This window comes from Harpia harpyja, chromosome 8, assembly GCF_026419915.1.
Source record: "Harpia harpyja isolate bHarHar1 chromosome 8, bHarHar1 primary haplotype, whole genome shotgun sequence".
Taxonomy (NCBI): domain Eukaryota; kingdom Metazoa; phylum Chordata; class Aves; order Accipitriformes; family Accipitridae; genus Harpia; species Harpia harpyja.
The window spans coordinates 38,227,130-38,245,940 of record NC_068947.1 but is presented as its reverse complement, the minus strand read 5'-3'; the positions used below and the strand labels follow the sequence as shown (position 1 = coordinate 38,245,940).

The 18,811-nt window shown below is 40.9% G+C and overlaps 1 protein-coding gene across 6 annotated transcripts in view; it reads left to right on the top strand.

Moving 5' to 3' along the window:
- The first annotated feature begins 4,587 nt into the window (after window positions 1–4,587).
- Window positions 4,588–18,811, top strand: part of EPHA6 (EPH receptor A6) — a 529,992-nt gene continuing 515,768 nt past the window's right edge. For all 6 annotated transcript variants that reach the window (XM_052794417.1, XM_052794413.1, XM_052794416.1 and 3 more), the window contains exon 1: window positions 4,588–5,595. In XM_052794417.1, coding sequence (XP_052650377.1) covers window positions 5,493–5,595 — 103 coding nt within the window. In that variant the 5' untranslated portion in view covers window positions 4,588–5,492. The remainder of the gene's footprint in view (window positions 5,596–18,811) is intronic.

Below are 18,811 nucleotides of genomic sequence, written 5' to 3'. Positions count from 1 at the left end.
TGCTTTGCCTATTAATCCAAATACTTAGAGTTATTTGAAGAAAGTGCAAGTGAAAAACATGGTAACTGATTTGCCTGTATCACCCCTTTAAGATTTGGATATTTTGTTTTACAAATTAATATGGAAATGCAAACAGAAATACTGGAGATGAAGAAAGGGTTGTCGTATAGGCTCTTCTGTAACTGTAACGTGTAAACTTTGAAAAATGTGTAACATTTCACAATCTTGTACATCGCATAATCTTATAATTGTGATTTAGTAGTTTTAGTGTAAAAATAATTTGAGGCAGTTCAAAGCTTGTGCATGTAACAAGATGGGAATGAAACTACTATACTGCACATTTTGTCAGTAATTTCCCTAAAACATTGTTCAGTATAATTGGTTCATTGTCACTTAATTAAATTGCACCTTCTTACACGGTGCAGAGCATTAGAATTTGTGTGCTCAGAATAGGTGCAAACTGTATACAAGCCAACTGTAAAGAAAAATGTAATCTGGTAACATAACTTACGTAATTAACAGGCAAGACTTGGCAAATGACTTTCCTGGATCCTATATGTGTAAGAATCGTTGCCTATAAGAAAATATTCTGCAGTGTAGTAAATTCACGACTAAAGTGTTGATGTTAGTTCTGTAATTCAAATAATATTTTTAATGTCAGAATTCAAATACTTATTCAGCCTATTTTTAGTACTCCTATCTTTCTAGCAGATTTCTTTGAATATACAGTTTTCTTTTTGACTATCATCCCTTTTTGTTTCATTATCTTTTTCTGTATCAATAATAAATAGGGAAGGTAATAAGCCTGAGACCTTATTAAGCTTCTAATTTTTTCCCCTGATGTGTGTGGGGGCATGGTAGGAAGAAGGAAAAGTATCAGTAGCAATCTAGTGTCAGCCTGTCATTAAATATGCTAAAAATTAAACATGTTCTAGTGTCAGCCTGTCATTAAATATGCTAAAAATTAAAGATGTTAGTAAATTAAAAGGCCCACTCAAACAAACAAACAAACAAACAAACAAAAAAGTGTGTAAGTCTACAGAATCAAGAATATAATGTATAACAAAACAGAATTCACTTTCAGTTTTATGGGAAAGTGTAATTTATAACCCTGAATAAGACAGATCCTATCAAAGGGTTCATTTCTGGTTAGACTGCCAAATCGGCAGTGTATTCTATTAACTAAAAAAGCTATTGGCTCAGACTTTAAGGGATCAATATTACATTGTATTTTTTCTTAGTATGCATGTTATAGTTAAGGTCAATATGTGCTAGTGTTACTCTTCTAAAAAAATCCTAATGCAGGCATCTTGGTCCAAATATTACAGTAATTTTAACATCAGTGAATCCTATTGAGTGCTGCATGGAATATGTGTTTTAAGTTTATTGTAAATCTGTTCTTTGTCATTGTCTGAATTAAAATGCTTACTTTGATCATACTAAACCACATACAGTTGTGAATGATGGTTCAAAGGACTAACACACAACACAACACTATATTATGTGGAATTTTAATAAAAAAGGGATGGCTTTTCTTTTTTTACAGGAATTCACAGTTTTACTATAATTAACACAATTGCAGTACATTAAAGATAAACTATGTAAAGGTAACTACCAAAAGAAGAAAGGACAGCCTATTACGTATGATTCGATGCCTATGCTATATTTCCTTTCTTGTTTGCTTGTTTTTAACAGAAAGATGATACCTTTATTTAAGAAAATAACAGTAAAAATAGAAAAGGTATTCTTCTCTTCCAAGGACAGACCAAATTCTGGTTTGTTTTAAGAATGGGAATATGTGAATTTCCTTGCTTCTACAAAAACATACTCTCTAGAAATCTGAGGATGAAGGTACTCAAACTGTGGCTCCTCTTCTTTGTCTTACCTGGTGCAATTATCCCTTACAAAATTTATTGCTGCGCTGTTTACATTACTAAGTGGCTTTAAATTTCAGACAAAAATGGATATACAAATAGGACTCTACCTTTTTGTATTTAATTTTTTTTTGCTGTCCTCTGTTACATTTAGCATGTTTGCATACACCTGAAAGATTAAAGCATGGTGGTTAAGATTTAATTTAGAATTCATAATACACGAGGTTATAAAAATTTAATCTGTGTGTAAAGGAATGAGCGGTGTTTTTTCAAAGTTGTTCCCCGGAAATTCTGTAGCCAGTTAAAAGTTGGTGAAGGGACACTTTAGAGAAAATGCCATCCCTTTTAGCTGTTTTGTTACCTAAGTTTCCTGTGGCTTGTGGAGTTCAAGGCTACCAGGAGGCAAAGCTGTGCTTTGCATGTGAGAGGAAGCATAAGAAGATTTTTTCTATGCTCCTATCACATCTTTCACTGCTTTCTTTTTGTATTCAGCTATAGTCTGACACAACATGTAAAAGAAGTGGTAACTCAGACCTTCTAAGCTCCTTGAAGAAGTCTAATTTGGCTTCATTAATGGCAAGTAAGGATGCATAACGTGCAGCACACCCACCTGATGTGTATGCAGGTGTACACAGAGATGCACAAGTGCACGTAAGTGTATGGAGAGTTCATGCACACATATAAACACATATATACATGCGTTACTGGGGCTGTCTGAGGAAAGCCTATTATAAAAAGCCCAAATTTGTATCACGCAACATCAGGCGTGAGGGAAGGAATCTCACTTTACTTTTGCTGTGCGAATTGTCCTTTTGCATTAACACATGAAGAGTCTTTTACAGAGGCTGCTGACAAGCAGTGGTATTGAGTGTGCATGGGGTCCAAATGACTCATCTTAATTCGGGGGATCTTTATATGATGTCCTGCACAAGTTTTTTTTCTGGCAGTCTGGTTGGGAAGCATCTTACAACTGAACCGAGAGTTGGAAAAGAAGAAAAATCTGAATTCTCACTCACTACCCCAAAAAGTTAATCTTGTAATGTCAGTACTTTTCTTTTGACCATGTTTATTATAAAACAGAACAGTATTCTGACACATAGAATCAGAGAATAGTTTGGGTTGGAAGGGACCTTTAAAGGTCATCTAGCCCAACCCTCAAATTCTAAAAATTGGACTTTCTCCTTTTACCTACCCCATGAAACTAAGGCAAAATACTAATGACTATTTCACTATTTATAAATATTTCCTGAAACTTTTCCCATTAACCTTCTTTTTGAATAAAGGTCTGTTTCCTTATACAACATTGTTAATACAGCTAAATATGGGAAACACTGCATTATTGTAGGCCTGCTGTAATCTGAAAAAAATCCCTCTAAAAAAGCACAAATACATATTTCTGTGTTGGCTTTGCTCGTTGAACAACTCCTTTGAAAATAACCCTTAAATTAATAATTTAAAAAATATTCTCTATTCTTGCATTATGAAGGAATTGTTTGCATACACAGCTTCTTTGAACATCTATTGAGGCACCTCAGCAGGAACTTCGATATTCTCTGGTGCAAGATCTTGTAGCTGCATTACCCCTTGACTTCAGTGGGAATCATGGACACTCAGAAGCCTTGGGAATCGGACAGCTTTTTTTCAGCTACGTGGGGATTCAGACACTTGATTTCAGGAACTCGTATTCAGAAACACGGATATGAGTATCCTCCTATGGGCTTTTTTCCCGACTTTGTACAAATCCTGAAACCGAAATCCTCGGTGGATTAGAAAAAAAGGAAGAGGCCCCGTGGCTGGGGCGCGCTGGAAGTGCGGCACTTCAATAGCGAGCCCATCCCCAGCCTGAGCGCTGCCTCCCGCCCGCCGCGGAGACCTGGCGGGGGGTGACAGGAGCCGGCAGATCTGACCAGGACACACACTCTCACGTTCCTGTCCGAGTCGGCTTCCCCACCCCCAGCCCGGCACACGCTCCTATTACCTGACCGAGAAATTAAAAAAAAAACAAAACAAAACAAAACCCAAAACAACCAACAAACCACCCCCCCCCCCCCCGAAACAAACAAAAAAACCCAGAGTAAATGTTCGGGGATGCCCAAACGCGGCCGGCTCACGCGTGCTGGTCTCCCGTACCCCCTAGGCGTAACTTCAAGAAGCAGCGCCCAGCCGGCAGCCGCTGCCGCAGCTGCGTTTCGCGCCAGTTAGTGACGCCGCGGGCGGGTCCCCCTCTCCTGCGAGACGCCCACGCCGCTACCTGCCGGTGGAGGCCCGGGCCCGGGCCCGCGCCGCGAGGGCAGGGCAGGGCAGGGCACAGCCCCCGCCCCGCAGCCCGCCCGCCCCCCGCGCCTTTAAACGGCAGCAACGGCGGAGCCCCACTGCCGCCGCCGCGGCCCTTCCTCAGCGGAGCGCACCGGCCGGGCTGGTTTGGGTTTTTTCTTCTTCTTTTTTTTTTTTTTTTTTCTTCTTCTTTCCCCCTTCCCCTTGCCTTGTCAACTAACCCCCTCTAGCGCTGAAGCGGCCGCATTTGACCTGCGGGCTGCCGGCAGCGGCGAGGCGAGGGGGCGCTTCTCCTCGCCTGCCTCACGCACTCTCCGCACCGCACCGCCCCGCACCCCCGCGCTCCCCTCAGGAGGGCGGCTGAGGAGGGGCCGCGCTCCAACGGCTCGCCCTCCTCCCCCCGCCCCGCCCGTTGGCTGGCGGGGCGCGTGTGCCGGAGCGCCCCCGGCGCGGGGCCGCGCTGGCCTCCCGGCGGACCCGGCACCCGCCGGGCTGGGCGCAGCGGGGCGGCCCCGCGGCCGCGCTGGAGGGGGCGATCGCTCCGCGGGCGGCAGGGGAGCGGCGGCACCAAAAAACTGCAGCCGGCTGCGCGGCACGCAAATCAGGAGGGAGCAGCGAACATCACACCAGAGCCGCCTGATTCCTGATTGCTCCGCGGCGGAGGGGGAGAGACGGAGACTGAGAGGGGCGAGCGGCAGAGCCGGGGACGCCGGCGGAGGGGTCGGGAACGCCGCCCCGCAAGTTTCCCTGATGCCTTCGGGAGCGTGAGGAGGCGCCCGGCCCTCGTCCCCCTCCCGCCTCAGGAGCTCGGCGGCGGGGGGCGAGACGCTCCACCGTGGGAAACCGAAGCCCCTCGGCGCTGCCTCCGGCCGGGGATGCGGGGGGCCGTGCGGCGCGGACGGGGGAGGAGGCTGCTCCCGCGGAGGAGGCTGCTGAAGGACCTTCTGCGGGACTGAAGGTGCCACCGGCCGGAGCCGGCGGAGGGAGCGGGGCGCGACCCCCCCCCCCCTCCCGGCCGCCGCCGTCTCGAAGTTGCCGGAGCTCTCCCGGCTCCCAGTGCCGCCGCCCCTCGCGGCAGGGCGGCAGCGGGGGCTCCCGGCGCCCCCGCCCGCCCTCGCCCTCCGCGCCGCCGCCCTGCCCCGGGACCCCGCCGGTGGATGCGCCCGCCCCGGCCCGCGCAGCCCCCGGCGGCAGTGCAGGCAGCGCAGCCCGCCGGGCCGCACCGGACCGCGGCGGGCGGGGGCGCCGCGGCGGCGTTCCCTGCTGGCCTGAAGGAGGACGGGGAGCCTCGGCGGGTCGAGGACGCGGGGCGCTCGGCCGCGGGGCGCTCGGCGGGCACCAGCCATGGGGTGTTGTGAGGTGAGGGGATTGCTCTGGAGCGTCGGCCTCTTCCTCCCCCTGCTGACAGCGCGCCCCGCCGCCGCCGGTCACGTCGCCAGCAACCACGGTAAGGGCGGCCGGGGGGTGCGGAGCGGGCGGGCTCCCACCAACTTTCCGGCGGCCGCGGAGCGCGAGGGGCCGGCGGGGCGAGGGGGGGGGGCCGCAGGTGCGCCCGGCAGCGCCGGCGCCGCCCCGGCCCGGGGAAGCGGGGTGGCGGCCGTGGCGGGGCGTTGGGGCGCGGTGCTGCCGCCGGCCCTTTTCTGTAGGTCGGCCTCTCCCGGCCGCTGAGGGGGCAGAGGCTGCGCGGGGCTGGGCGCGGCGGACGGTCGCCGCCCGGCGGCCGCCCCCTCCTGCCGCCTGTGCCCGCGACCCCGCAAAAGTTGGGTGTTTGGTGAGAGACGAGCGGGGGGGGGGGGGGGGCCTCTGCTGCCGCCCCCCCCTCCGCCGGCCGCGTCCCGGGAGGGGCGAGGTGCCGTCCCCCGCCGAGCGGCGCCGGGGGCAGGCAGGTAACGCCGCGGCTGCCGGGAGTAGCGGGGCGCCTGCGGGCTCTCCCCAGTCACCCCTCGCCGCCGGGGCTTGTGACTGAGCAGCTGAACAGCGGGTAACCGAAAGTTACCTCCCGGCGAGGTGGAGCGGTAGCACCTTTTTACTTGAAATGTGGTTTTAAGGTTTACTTTACTCCTGCCGACCGCAAAGCATCTTCAGAAAGGGTTTGAGAGAGCTCACGGCGCGTTAAGAGAAATTGCTGCTAGTCAGGGAACTGTCCAAAGGTGCCTGACTGTCCTTAACAACTAATTTTCACGTGCTGCGGTCTGATTGTCCAAAAAAAAAAAAAAAAAATCCCTTTTAAAGTCTTTGTCGGAGGTGCGTGATCATCAGGTCTTACTGAAGACAGTAGTTTAATTCTTTAGGTTGTAATGTGTGCATTTAAGAAAAATGCCTCGAGATTGAGAAGGGAATCATCCTATTTAGAAAAATAGAAATAAAAATGCATAGCACATCCAGAGGATATCAAATTTTATTAGGAAGACCTGAAAAAAACCCCATAGCTGCTTGTGAAACATGTTATATTTTATCAAACACCTGGATAGAGCAGAGCATTTCCTTAAGTGTTCGTTTAATGTACATCTCTTTACTTAAGTTGTGGAGGATGTAGGATGCCTCTATTCCCAGATTAGAGGAGGCTTCCCTACTTTTATTATTTATTAAAAAATATTATTTTTGTACAATTTAGCTTTTGAGTTATGGGGTTTTAGCGTGACAGGAGTGAAAATATGGGACCTGAATGGCAGCTCCAAATGATGCTTCTGACAGAAATTATTTTACCTGCTGTTATTGAAAGGAGTGCTGAAAATGGCTAGGGTGGAAAGTAATGATCAGAGAAAACAAACTGTTTCTAGTTGTAGAGTACTGTGAAATACATAGCTCATATATTTTCACATGTCTGTTTTACAACCTGTTTTCAGTGTTCATTGTATCTATATGGGTTAACAGTAAGAAGAGGGAATAAAATATCTAGAAAATAGGAAAATATGGTAGTATGGCCACAAATACCCTGAGCAATCAGAGTCAGTTATGGCAGGGATGTTCCAAGTTTAGTATTATACCTTTACCTCTTCTACACTAAATGTGATGAACAATTTCAGTTTGTGATTGTATAACATAGTCATATCAATGCTGTATTAGATTTTGCCCTTACTCATGATTTGAAGGCATCAGTTTCAGAGTAGCAGAGAACAGTTTTCCTTTTATGTCACTCTCATTAGTGCAGGCTAATGTCTGCTACCTTACCGCAAGGCCTAACAGGACACATGAATGCGGCTTAAAAAAAAAATCTATTTGCGTGTGTTATAGAATAACCAAGACTCCCTATATGCATCAAAGGTAAAGAATTTTTAGATTAGGTTTCTAAACTAGTATTTTGTATTCCTGGGGTTAAATTAGTAATATTTAAATAGTATTTTTAAAAAGCAGGTGAAAAATGGGGAAAATAGTTACCAAACAGTTTAGCCCAAAGAAAAGTCTGTCAAGGATGAAGTGGTTTTTTGATGGTGACATAACTTTTCCCAACAAGTTCAGGTATTGAGATATTGGCTGCATAGAGTACTGATGAATTACCTAACTTCTGAATAACTTATCTTTCTGCACCTTCTTTCAAAACTTCCAATAAAGCGAGAGACTTCTTATCTTTGGTACTGTCATTGTACCATAGAAGTCAAATGATAAGTGTAACTCAACAAAACACAGGTGAACTGAAAATTTACTGAATCAATACAGGTGCTTCAAAACGCACCCCCCCACCTGATTAATAAAATGCTAGCAAAAGAGTCTACTTTTAATGATGACTTTCTCTAAATCCAGGAATTGGATGAAAGAAAATGAGTATAATAAAGAAGTTGCCCATAGTGTAAACACTTAAATGTATAAGTTTAAAATGCCAGTTACTAATATTTGGAATCCCACTTGTGAAGAATTTTTTTGAAAGCTTGTGCAGTTAACTGAGGAAAAAAAAAAATCCCTTAAATTTTCATAAGGTGATATTTTCAGAATGTATTTCTTGGAAACATGTTTGCAATAATTGCTGTTGGGTTTTCACTAATAATTATAACTTAGCTTGGCTTCACTATCTGATAGATTTGGTCTTCTATTTTGTATTTACAAACATACCAGCATTAATACTAAATTGCAAAGGAATGTTTTGTTTGGGTTTCTTGACAGTTTGGGTGAAAAAGATGGAAGGGGAATAAGTTTATTAATCTGACTTGGTAAACAGACAGCCCTTCCACTTCATTCTTAATGGCTTATTTCTTGTTATCAAAGAATGATTTTCAGAGAATTAATATACTACAGTCTTATAAATTATTATTATTACTATGTTGGGACTAATCTTTTTGTTTTCCTCAAACAGAAAGAAAGAGGGTTTTGTTTTGTTTTTTAATATATAGTTCCAAGACACTCAGGTTGTCATTCTTCACCCAGTAAATCAATGCGTGGTGTCTTACAGTATCTGTAGCAAAGCAGACACAAACAATACTATTGACAAGGAAGTGAACTTACTCATTCATCTTAATGGAGTGGTAAGTTAACAAACAAATTATGACCATGTCAAGGGCTGGTTTTTTTATTGCTAAGAAAAACCCTGTAGGTAAGCAAGGCCATGGAGCAGCATAGGAACAATGTACCGCTGCAGTCTGAAACAACTGCTTGAAACATAAGCCTCAATTAATGGTGTAGGGTGAGTGCTTGCACGTTCATCTAAATTTTCATTAGTTGTCCATGACATCCAGTTATGAACAAGTTGCATTATTATGCGAGATTTCAGCCTATGTTGTAGGTTTGGTGTTTGGTTGCCAGAACACAATGAATTGGACAATTACTCTCAAACCTAAAAATACAGATAATAGCATCTGAGCTGTGAACTTCTTTGGGTAAGACATGTATGAGCTTTTAAGATAAAGGTCACATCAGGTAACAGTTCGAAGGTATCCTGTGCTAAGCATACATGCATGTATGTTTCCATGTATATGTAAACCAGAAAGCATTTTTGTACCCTGGCTTCTTGCAAACTGTATCTGCCATTATGTGTCACCAGACAATTAATTTCTGAAGTAAACTATAGAAGTTGCGGAGTTTATAATGTGTCATGTCTATCAGTGAACTGTAAAAGGAAGTTGTTGCTTTTTCAGTTGCCAGGTACTGATACATCTTGTCAGGTTATGCAAGGTTGGTCTTTTTATGCTTCCTTCTAAAAGGCACCTGCATTCATTTTCTTCCTCTTACAAAAAAATTGACGTAAGAAATAATGTCAAATGTCAGTTCCGAAATTTGTATAGCCTTTATTTTCACAATGATTACACTTAATGTAAATTAGGTAGCTCAAAGTAGGTAATAAAGCTTTTTGATTCTGGTATTAAAATCTCAGACAGATTACTAATGACCTTGAGTTATTCATCAGTTCAAAGAAGCTGGCTTATTTTTATTCACATATTTATTTTTACATAAGTGCAATCCATCACAGATAAGCACTCTTTCTGAATACAGCACTCAGAATTTTCCTGTAGCAATAAGGAGACCAAGGACTAAGTGTCTGTAGAGACTGAACTTCTCTCTGAATGAGAATGGTGTTTTACTGCTAGAGGATATCTCTTACTTTGAGGACTTAAGGTAGAAGAAGGCTGTGCTGCTGCCTGTATGGTACTTGTCCTGGTGGATTCTGCTTTGCAGTTGTCCAGCTAGTATTTTTCGTGAGCATTTACGTCATTATGGAAAAATGAGAAAATTAAATAAACAAAACTATTGCAGTAAAAGTGTGTCATTCCCTTTTAAGTGTGTAGATAGTCATAAGCAAAATCATATTTTACTTTCAAGCTATTAAGAACTTTTAAAAAATATTTTTACCTGTGCGTCCCACATCCATATAGACTTGAGTGCTAATGAAGACTTTGGAACGTCTGCAGTTTTAGATATGCATGAAATGACTTGTTATCCGAAAGGCTCGATTTGTATACCATAGGTATGTGATGAACAGTTTTGCAATTAATGCTTCATGATATATTCCTGGTGTTGTATTTGGCAGTACTGACTGCTGTTTGGATATTTTGTTAATTTGTTTTGGACAAATGAGAATGATTGGTATGGAAATATTAAAAATGTATAGCTTAAGGAGATATGGTTTAAAACCAAGTCAGTACAGTAGTTCTCATGTAATTTGAGGGTGTGAAAACACCACAGAGGAACTAAAGTGTTTCCAAAAGTATACAACTTGGCCTTGTTGAGAAAGGAGGCAAGTAAAAATCTAAGCTAAATGTTGTAACGAAGTATGGGAAAAACAAACTGAAGAGAATAGTTGACAGTTAGTGAGCAGTGGTTTTTCCATCTCTCACGATTTATTCAGAGAGCAGTGTTTTCAGTTCCAGCCAGCATCTTGCCTGCATCAGGAAATAAGCCAGCATAGTTCCTGGAAACCAGACTGACACCAGCGCAGAGGGGATGACTGTCCTGCATCTGCCTGCTCTTCTGAGGTCCTTTTCAAAGCATCTGCCGCTGGCTTCTCTCAAGCTGGCCTTCAGTATTGGATCAGATATACCTTGGGTTTGATCCAGAATGACCATTCTTATCCTCCTATGAATTTAACAGTTAATTTTTGGCCAGACAACACTTCTGTTGGCAAGTCAAATAGTTTACAAATGAGAGAAGGAAAAAGCATGCAGAAAATTGAGGGTTTTTTTCTTACAGAAATCTCCTCTGTGTTTCCAGATACGTATTTTTAGATCTAGTTACTTGGATCTGAACTCTGCTTGACAGTTTGTTTAGGGTATCTGGTGTTAGACTTCCCACTTGAGAATTTTAGAAAAAGTGTAAAAGTTTGGTAAATTGTATGTCAGTAAGATATAGAGTAAGTTAATGTCCAATTTGTTGGCTAAATATTTTTTAAATGAAAAGCCAAACATGTTTAAAATCTCCTTTAACTGATTAGCAATATTTAGAAACTGATATGCAGGTGCAATATGAGAAGCATTTTATTGGCCTTATCCCAATATGGCATAGCTATGTTAGGATATATTCTTATTCCAGCTGTGTGTGTAAGACGGAATGTTTCCATTAGGATTGCTGGATTTCTCTAACTTGACACTGACACAAAGAAGAGGCTGGCCTTTTTTTTGTTATGCCCGTTAACATGCTGAATTTGGTGAGAGAGAGAGAGAGAATGGTAAATAGTATGGAAATAGACAAGTAGGGAAAGGAATTATTTGTCCAAAAATCTATCCTGACCTCCAGGAACCATGTTATGCAGGGGAGGTCAACAAAACCCCCTATCTATTGTGAACGATACATCTTCAGAAGCTGGTTTTGAACTTGTAAATGATACGACAATCTTTGTGGTAAGGTGTTGGAACTGAGAATTACTACTGAAAAGAAGATTTCTGTTGCATGATAAAAACATGAAATTGTTTGCAGGATTTTTTTCTGGTCTATACAAATCAACTTACTCAACTTCATGAGAAAATGATTCCCCAGACCTTTCTCTTAGATTACTTTCTAATTGTTGAGTGCCACTTCCTTATCTTTTTTGGGTTTGTGAACCTCTATCTTGGCAACTTGTGTAAAATTCAGGAATTTTCTAGTAATGTTTGCTTTTCTTACTTGGAATAGGTTTGTATGACCTGTTAAAAACCTAAAGATCTAAATATTTTTTTAATAATTATTTTTAGGGCTTTTAAAATGCATTTGAAAACACTCCTTTCCGTTTCTGTACTTACTCCTTAAAGTAATCATCACTATGTCTTCTGTTGTAATGATGCCAGAATATTTCCAGACCATACAAAAGCTTGTAAAATTTAATAGTGAAATTATGTTCAGCTGGTTCATTTCTCTTGTAATCCCCTTAGTCTTGCAGTGTACACTTACTCCAGCAATCCTTATACTAGTTCCAAAGATGCTTTCATTATCAATCTTGCAACACCTTTTTTTTTTTTATAGGTAGGCTATTGATCATTCCCACATTTAAGAACAAGTCTGTTCAAAATAGATAGACATTAAAGACAAGTCACTTCAATTAATCCAGCATCCATTTGTAACATAAGTACTAATTTTAATGTGTTACAGAGCACAGCTTAGAGATGAATCTTGGCTTTAAATCAACTGCATGTTTTATATGGATATCTGAAGCTTGCTAATCCATTGTATTAAAAAACAACAACCCAAAACCGTCCCAACAAAACTCAAAACAAAAACCCTTAAAGTTTTTCCTAGTCAGTAAGAAAATTTTGCTGATTTACCTTACCCACAACATAATACTTCTGTATGCTAGTATTTCTATCACTTACTGTCTTGAGTCTCTGTGTTTGGACTAAATTCTATCATCCTGTAAAAAACCATGAAGTTGCTGAACACCTTCATGGTGATAATTTAATAATTAGAGATTTATTAATTTTAATCAATGAAGGTATTTTTATGATGCTTTAGATACTTTTATAGATAATAAAAAAACCACTACCCTAACAATGTATGGGTGGCTCCCCCCCCCTTATGATACTGTACAAGTAGTTTAATGCTCTTTAAACAATTGTTTTACAGTATATCACAGTATGCCTCAACCTTTAAGCCAGCAGATACTATTGCTTTGTTTTGTGAATCTATTCACATTCTAAACACATAATTATTGAGGCTTTATTATGTGGATTTAAAGAAAGTAGGGGTATTTTGATCTTTAAACTAAGACTAGATTAAAAAATGCTGTAATGTTCTTCACTGACATTTCTTTTGACAGTCCAGTAGAGTCAGGTTTTTAAAATTCAAAAACATGTTTTATGAGGAAATTACATCTAGATTGAAAATAAAATTTCCTTTCTGTAGAATAATCTGAGGATTTAAAATGTATTTTGTCTCTCTCTATAAAAAAGTGAAATTCACTTTTAACAACAGTTCTGAAATCTTGATTCAAAACCCTAGAAACATTTCATTATTAAAAATCATAACAAACCATGAATGTCAAACAGACTTGAAACAAAGTGAATCAAAATAAAGAATTTTAGATTTGACTCTTTTTCCTGTTTTCTGAACATCTATAAGGAATAGGATATTATAAAATCTATTTTTAAATGATCCCAATGTTTTCAAGCTTTTATCCCTAACTCCCCCCACATACACTTCTCTCCCAAACCCTACACCATGTTTCAAAGTTCTGTTTTACTGTGATTTATCTCTATGCAAAGACAACAAACTGAAATTCTGAGCAAAGATTAAATCCTGATTTTGTTTGTATTACCCACCAGGGAAGGCCATGCTTCATTCATTTGGTCACCAGCTTCATGACCCTTAACGTTTCATTAACTGTAATGTTAATGTTCCTTGAAATACTCTTCTGGAAAACGTGGGGGTTGAGGGGGGCTGATGCAACAGAGAAGCCCCCACACAGTCTCCAGGATACTGCTGTAGGGGGAGATAGACGACCAGGGCTGGCCTCTATCCATGGATCTCTTGTCCTTGCACCAGCTCATACAAAACAGTCCCAGCATAAGAAACGTGGAAAAGGTCTGTCGTCTTCTCTCCTTTCACCTGCTTTCCCTTTTTCCCTCTTCCACTGTCCCCCATGTTGTACGTGTTTGTACTTTAAGATTCTACTTAAAGTCTCTAGGAAGAAACAAGAATTTAAGGGTGTAATACTCTTTATTTTAATAGAAATTCTTGGTTTGTGTTTAGGTAGATGTGTAAGAAGCTGATAGAGATTTTTCCTCCGAAGATAGGTGGTTTTATTTGTTCTAAGTTGACTGAATTTTAGACAGTCTTTGAAGGTGTCTAGTGTTTGCTGAGAGGTTCTCCAAAAAGAGCAATACTGGATTAATGAGGGCTAAATTCACAGCAGCTCCTCATAGGTCAGTGCAGCTCTGTTGGTTAGCATGAACAATACTTATGTGAGAAGCACTAACATAAGCATAGCAATCCAGAGTGAACACTTTAATATACAGATATGTTAACTGCATTTGTAATACAACATTCCTTCATGCCAACAGGTTTTTGAAATTATACAGGTTTTAACTTAGAATAAAATCAGCGCTGTGTCACGTCTATGCAAAAAGAAAGGTGGGCAGTAGGCACCATCTGTAACAAACCACTGTGAAGGTACACACACAGAATGAGGAGGTAGTAAAAGGTGTATTTACTGGGAGCTCTACTGTCTCAATCCATTTAATGGCTTCTGCACCTAGAACAAAAGGGGAAAAGTCACATATAGCAAACAGTATCATTGATGCATGTAATGAGTGATTTGTCTTGGCTGGGGACCCTTGGTTAGAGTACACTTGCTGCTGTAATTTGTATTCTCTGGCTGCTGGTTGCTTCTTAGCTTAAAATAAAGGAATAAAAGAATGAATTAGAAAGCATTCCATAAAATAATGCACTAGCATTTTAATCTTGGTAAAAGTGATTATCTCTCTGAAACTTCCCAGGCCGGTTTTGCCAGTGAGTTTCAGATGCTTGTTTAAAATAAGATTCTATAGGAAAAAATCTGCTAAAATTTAGAATTGTTCAAATATATTTTGGACATATTAAAAAAATATGAAAGGAGACCTAGCCATTTTTTCTGTAGTGCTTCCATTCTTTGTGTCTGGAAATGGATTGCATGAAAAGCATTTGGATGAGGGATTCATATTTCAAAATGTGGTTTGAATCCAGCACTTTCTGCTAAACAAAGTGGGACCATATAAAATTCTACAGTCCTTCATACTCTGTTGTGTCTGTCTGCTGAAGATCTTTGAAGGGGAGAGTAAGGGAAATGTAAAACCTTTGTCTGTTAGATTGCTTTTGTTTGTGTTGCTGAAGTTGCTAAATGCTTACATGCCAGAATGATACAGTAGGAACACCGACTCAGAGGGTTATGTTAGAGTTAATCATTCAGTTTAGTGGACTTTATTTCTTAGAGGAATATTTAATTTAGGTAAATAGGAATGCTGTTAGTATTTAGGAATGAAGAAACATGATGAGAGGTGTGGCGCACGCGAGCTTCTTGGCCAAACTCTCACTCAGACTGCCATTAGATGTGATGGGAACCCAAACTCTGTTGCTGCTGAGACAATAGTATGAACATTTACCCTGTGATTTTGGTATATGATAAAAAACGTCATTAAATTACAGATTTCCAGACCAAGAATTTCAGAAAGAATTAGCTTAATTTGCTTCTTTAAGAAATACAGAGAAACTTCTCATGCTAAAGGTAAGAATTTGCCTTTGTAAAATGGTATATATTAGAAGCGATATATTGTATTCAAAGGAAGAGGAATGATTGTGTATACTGCACAAAGAAAAAAGGTCTACTAAAGAGTGGTATTCTATAAAAACTGCTTCTGAAGAAATCTGGGATTGTAACAGTCAACCAGGAAATCAGGTGGTATTCCGTATCATGTTAATGGTTCCTCTTGATGCAGATGAATATAATGATGTTATCATATACTCTGTTTTTCTATAGGCTCTCTAAAGGGCATCTCATCTAGTGTAGAGAAATGAATGCTAGTGGTTGGAAGGAGTCCAGCATTTCTTGTGGCCATTGTTTAAAACATGGCTCTGTGCAAACAGTAGCCTGCATGCAGAGTTATTTTTTCAGTGTTGAGTCTCTTCAAAACTGTTATTTTTCACAATATTCTTTTGAGCAAGCCTTCTGTGTCTTCATAGCCACTGAACTAAGGAGAAGAGTTAAAGGCCAAAGCTTTTAGCTTAGGTGACCAGTTTGTGACACCCACTGCATATTCCAAGGAATTAGTTTCTCATGTGCTCAGAGCTCTGTAGGTGGCAGAGGTAGATATAACACTTTGGTTTTCAGTGTAGTCTTCAGCAAAACTCATTGTTATTTTTTTCTTCCCGTACGTAACAAAGTTGTTCTCTGCTAGGAACATTTTGTTCCTATTTTTAAAATTCATGATATATCAAACCTCAGTTTGTCAAAACATTGAATGCAGATGAAGTGGATTTATACCACACAAATTAAAGATGTGAAACTTTCTTGCCATTTTGTGTACCTGGTCTGTTAGCCTTCCTGAAGTCAAAGCCTCAACCTCACAGCAGAAGCCTTGGCCAGCTGGCCCGTGGAGCTGTTTGACTCCCACAGCCTTGGGAACCAGCTATCTTTGATGTAGACTGTGAGCCATAGGGAATACTTCAGTTCTGGCTTTTCCTAACTTTAAAGCATAGGACTTGCTAATCCTATTAGTGTAAAAACATAGTTCATATGAAATTTCCTTTCCTACTGCAATTTTTATATTTTAAAAAGTTCCATTTTTCTCTCCCTCTTCACATACCATTCACATAGGATGATGGTTTCTTTAGATTGACAGTGTAATCCTCTACTAAATGATCTGAATTTCTTAAGGTAAGAGAGATGCTGTCTTCCATGACATAAGCATTAGACAGTAATGAAGGTATGCACCTTGCCAGTAGATTATGTTAAGCAGCAAAGGAGTTTTGAAACTTGCAAGTAAAATAGGCTCATTTTCAGGTAACACACCAGGGTTGACCTCCCTAGGTTGCATAAGAGCTCTAATGGTCATGACCTCCCATTCTGTGGCTCTTTTTATCACTTCAATTGTCCTTTCCTTTCTTTCCTCTTTTTTACCTTTCTTAACCTTATTCTTCTGCTACATGGCTTCTGTCCATCGCTGCCCACAATTTCTTTATTTCTGTTTTTCATGGTTCCGTTCCTCATTTTGCTGCGTTTGGTTTGGGATGTTTGTCTTCCTTGTCCTTCCACTCTCTCTGAACCCTGAATGAGATGAGACAATAGACATGAAAACTTTCTGTACTTGTTGACTTGGAAGCCAGAAGATACAATGAAAGGACCATCTTGTGCAGCATTGCAATCTTAGTGTAGAGTATGCTTAGTTGCTCTGTGGTAACAGTATCGGCACAGTTGAGGATGGAATCCACTAAGCATAGATAAGCTTTGGCACTGCCAAAATTTCAAATTGCTATAGTGAACGTGTTGAGCTTAGGTATGTGTAAGCTTATAGTAAAGGACATCAGTGAATGTCTATCAAGATGCTTCAAATTACAGAAGTGCTAGTGTTCTTTAAGTAAAGATGCAAACCATATTTTCACTCTCTTGCTCTTGGAAATGTTTGAACAGTTTTGTTTGAATTTTTTTTTGTAGAAGCCCGTTTCAAACATAGGGTTTGACATAGAATATTTGAGTTTGGAAAATGTTGAAAAGGCAAAAGACTATGTTGTAAGATGAGAGACTTAAGTAACATGAGCTGTATGTAACCATAGTTAGAATGGAGGTCACACTTGTAGCTAGTTTCCCGTTTTGTTCCTTTCTCATGGCACACCTGTTGTTGCCACAGTACATCAAAAGTTCTGGTAATGCTTAGCCTATTCACTTTACTAATAATGATTTTCCTTACTAATTTTGTAACAAGTAGTTTTGATTTTAAGTAATGTCCTGAAGCCTTAGCATTAGTGGGTTCCCATTGTATTAGAGCAAATTAGGAAATTATTTTTAATAGCTATAGTCTGATAGATGTATTTTTATACTTGAGAGATGTACCTCAAGAAGTAAAAGCTGATTGAAATTGGTGCCACAGGTGGATATTTTGAAAACAAAAAAAGAAAATCAATAATAGATTAGGCTTGATTAGATGTTGACATTTAGAACTGCACATAGATAATGTTAAAATTTACTGACAACAAGCAGTCTTCTTCCTGATTTGCATTTGTACCTCCATTCTTGGTTCAGGTGGATCATGGTACATACATTGTAAAGGTTAATGATCAAATTACCATATAGCTCATCTGATTGTTCAGGCTTTAGCCTGGAGGGCTGAATGTTTTACAGTCTAGTTTGTCTTATGTGGAACTTGATTAGTTTAATTATTTTTTTGTTATATGAAATTCTGAATTGCTTGAATGTTTAGATGAGTCCAAAATAATTTATTAACTGATTTTCTGTCCTGCCTTCCTCCATACACTTGTTTTACTCTGCTGCAATTTAAGCATAATTCTACCTGACTTGCTTTCTTTTTAAGGGAGAAGAGAGTGAAGATCCTGGTCTTTAGTTACTTCCTTTCCATTTAATAAATATATCAAACAGTGATCCTAATACAGAGCATTGTTTCATCTTGCTATGTAGTTTTTGTCAGCAGTATCTAGCTGTTTATTCCTATTTCATTTTGCCTCCTAGTCAGTTTTTAATGCAGAACAGTACTTTTACCTCCCTCAACAGGATTACCAAATTGATCTTTTCACCCAGCTGGCCTTTGCAAAAATTTAAGCCCTTTCCAGTTCATAACTAAAAGTGACTGAAAAGTCCCAAGAGGTTTGTTAACCCTGCCTCTCTGCCTTTCAATTCCAATAAATACCTTTTTCTTTTACAAATAATAGCTTGGAAAATAACTGTGTGTTGTTATTACTGCTCAAGAACTGAAGATTCTTTGGTATTTGCACTTTTTTGTATTTTTTATTTAAACCTCACTTTTGCAGCGTGAGGGGATCACTTCCTTGTCAGCAGAGTGCACCCTCGGTAAGTTTGCTGATGACACGAAACTTGAGAGCAGTGGCTGATACGCCAGAGGGTCGTGCTGCCAGCCAGACGAACCTGGACAGGCTGGAGAAATGAGCTGACAGGAACCTCCTGAAGTTCAGCAAAGGGAACTGTCAAGTCCTCCACCTGGGGAGGAACAACCCCGTGCACCAGTATGTGCTAGGGACCACGCAGCTGGAAAGCAGCTTGGCAGAAAAGGCCCTGGGTGAGGATACCATGGCAAATGGTATCCTGGGCTGCATTAGTCAAAGTATTG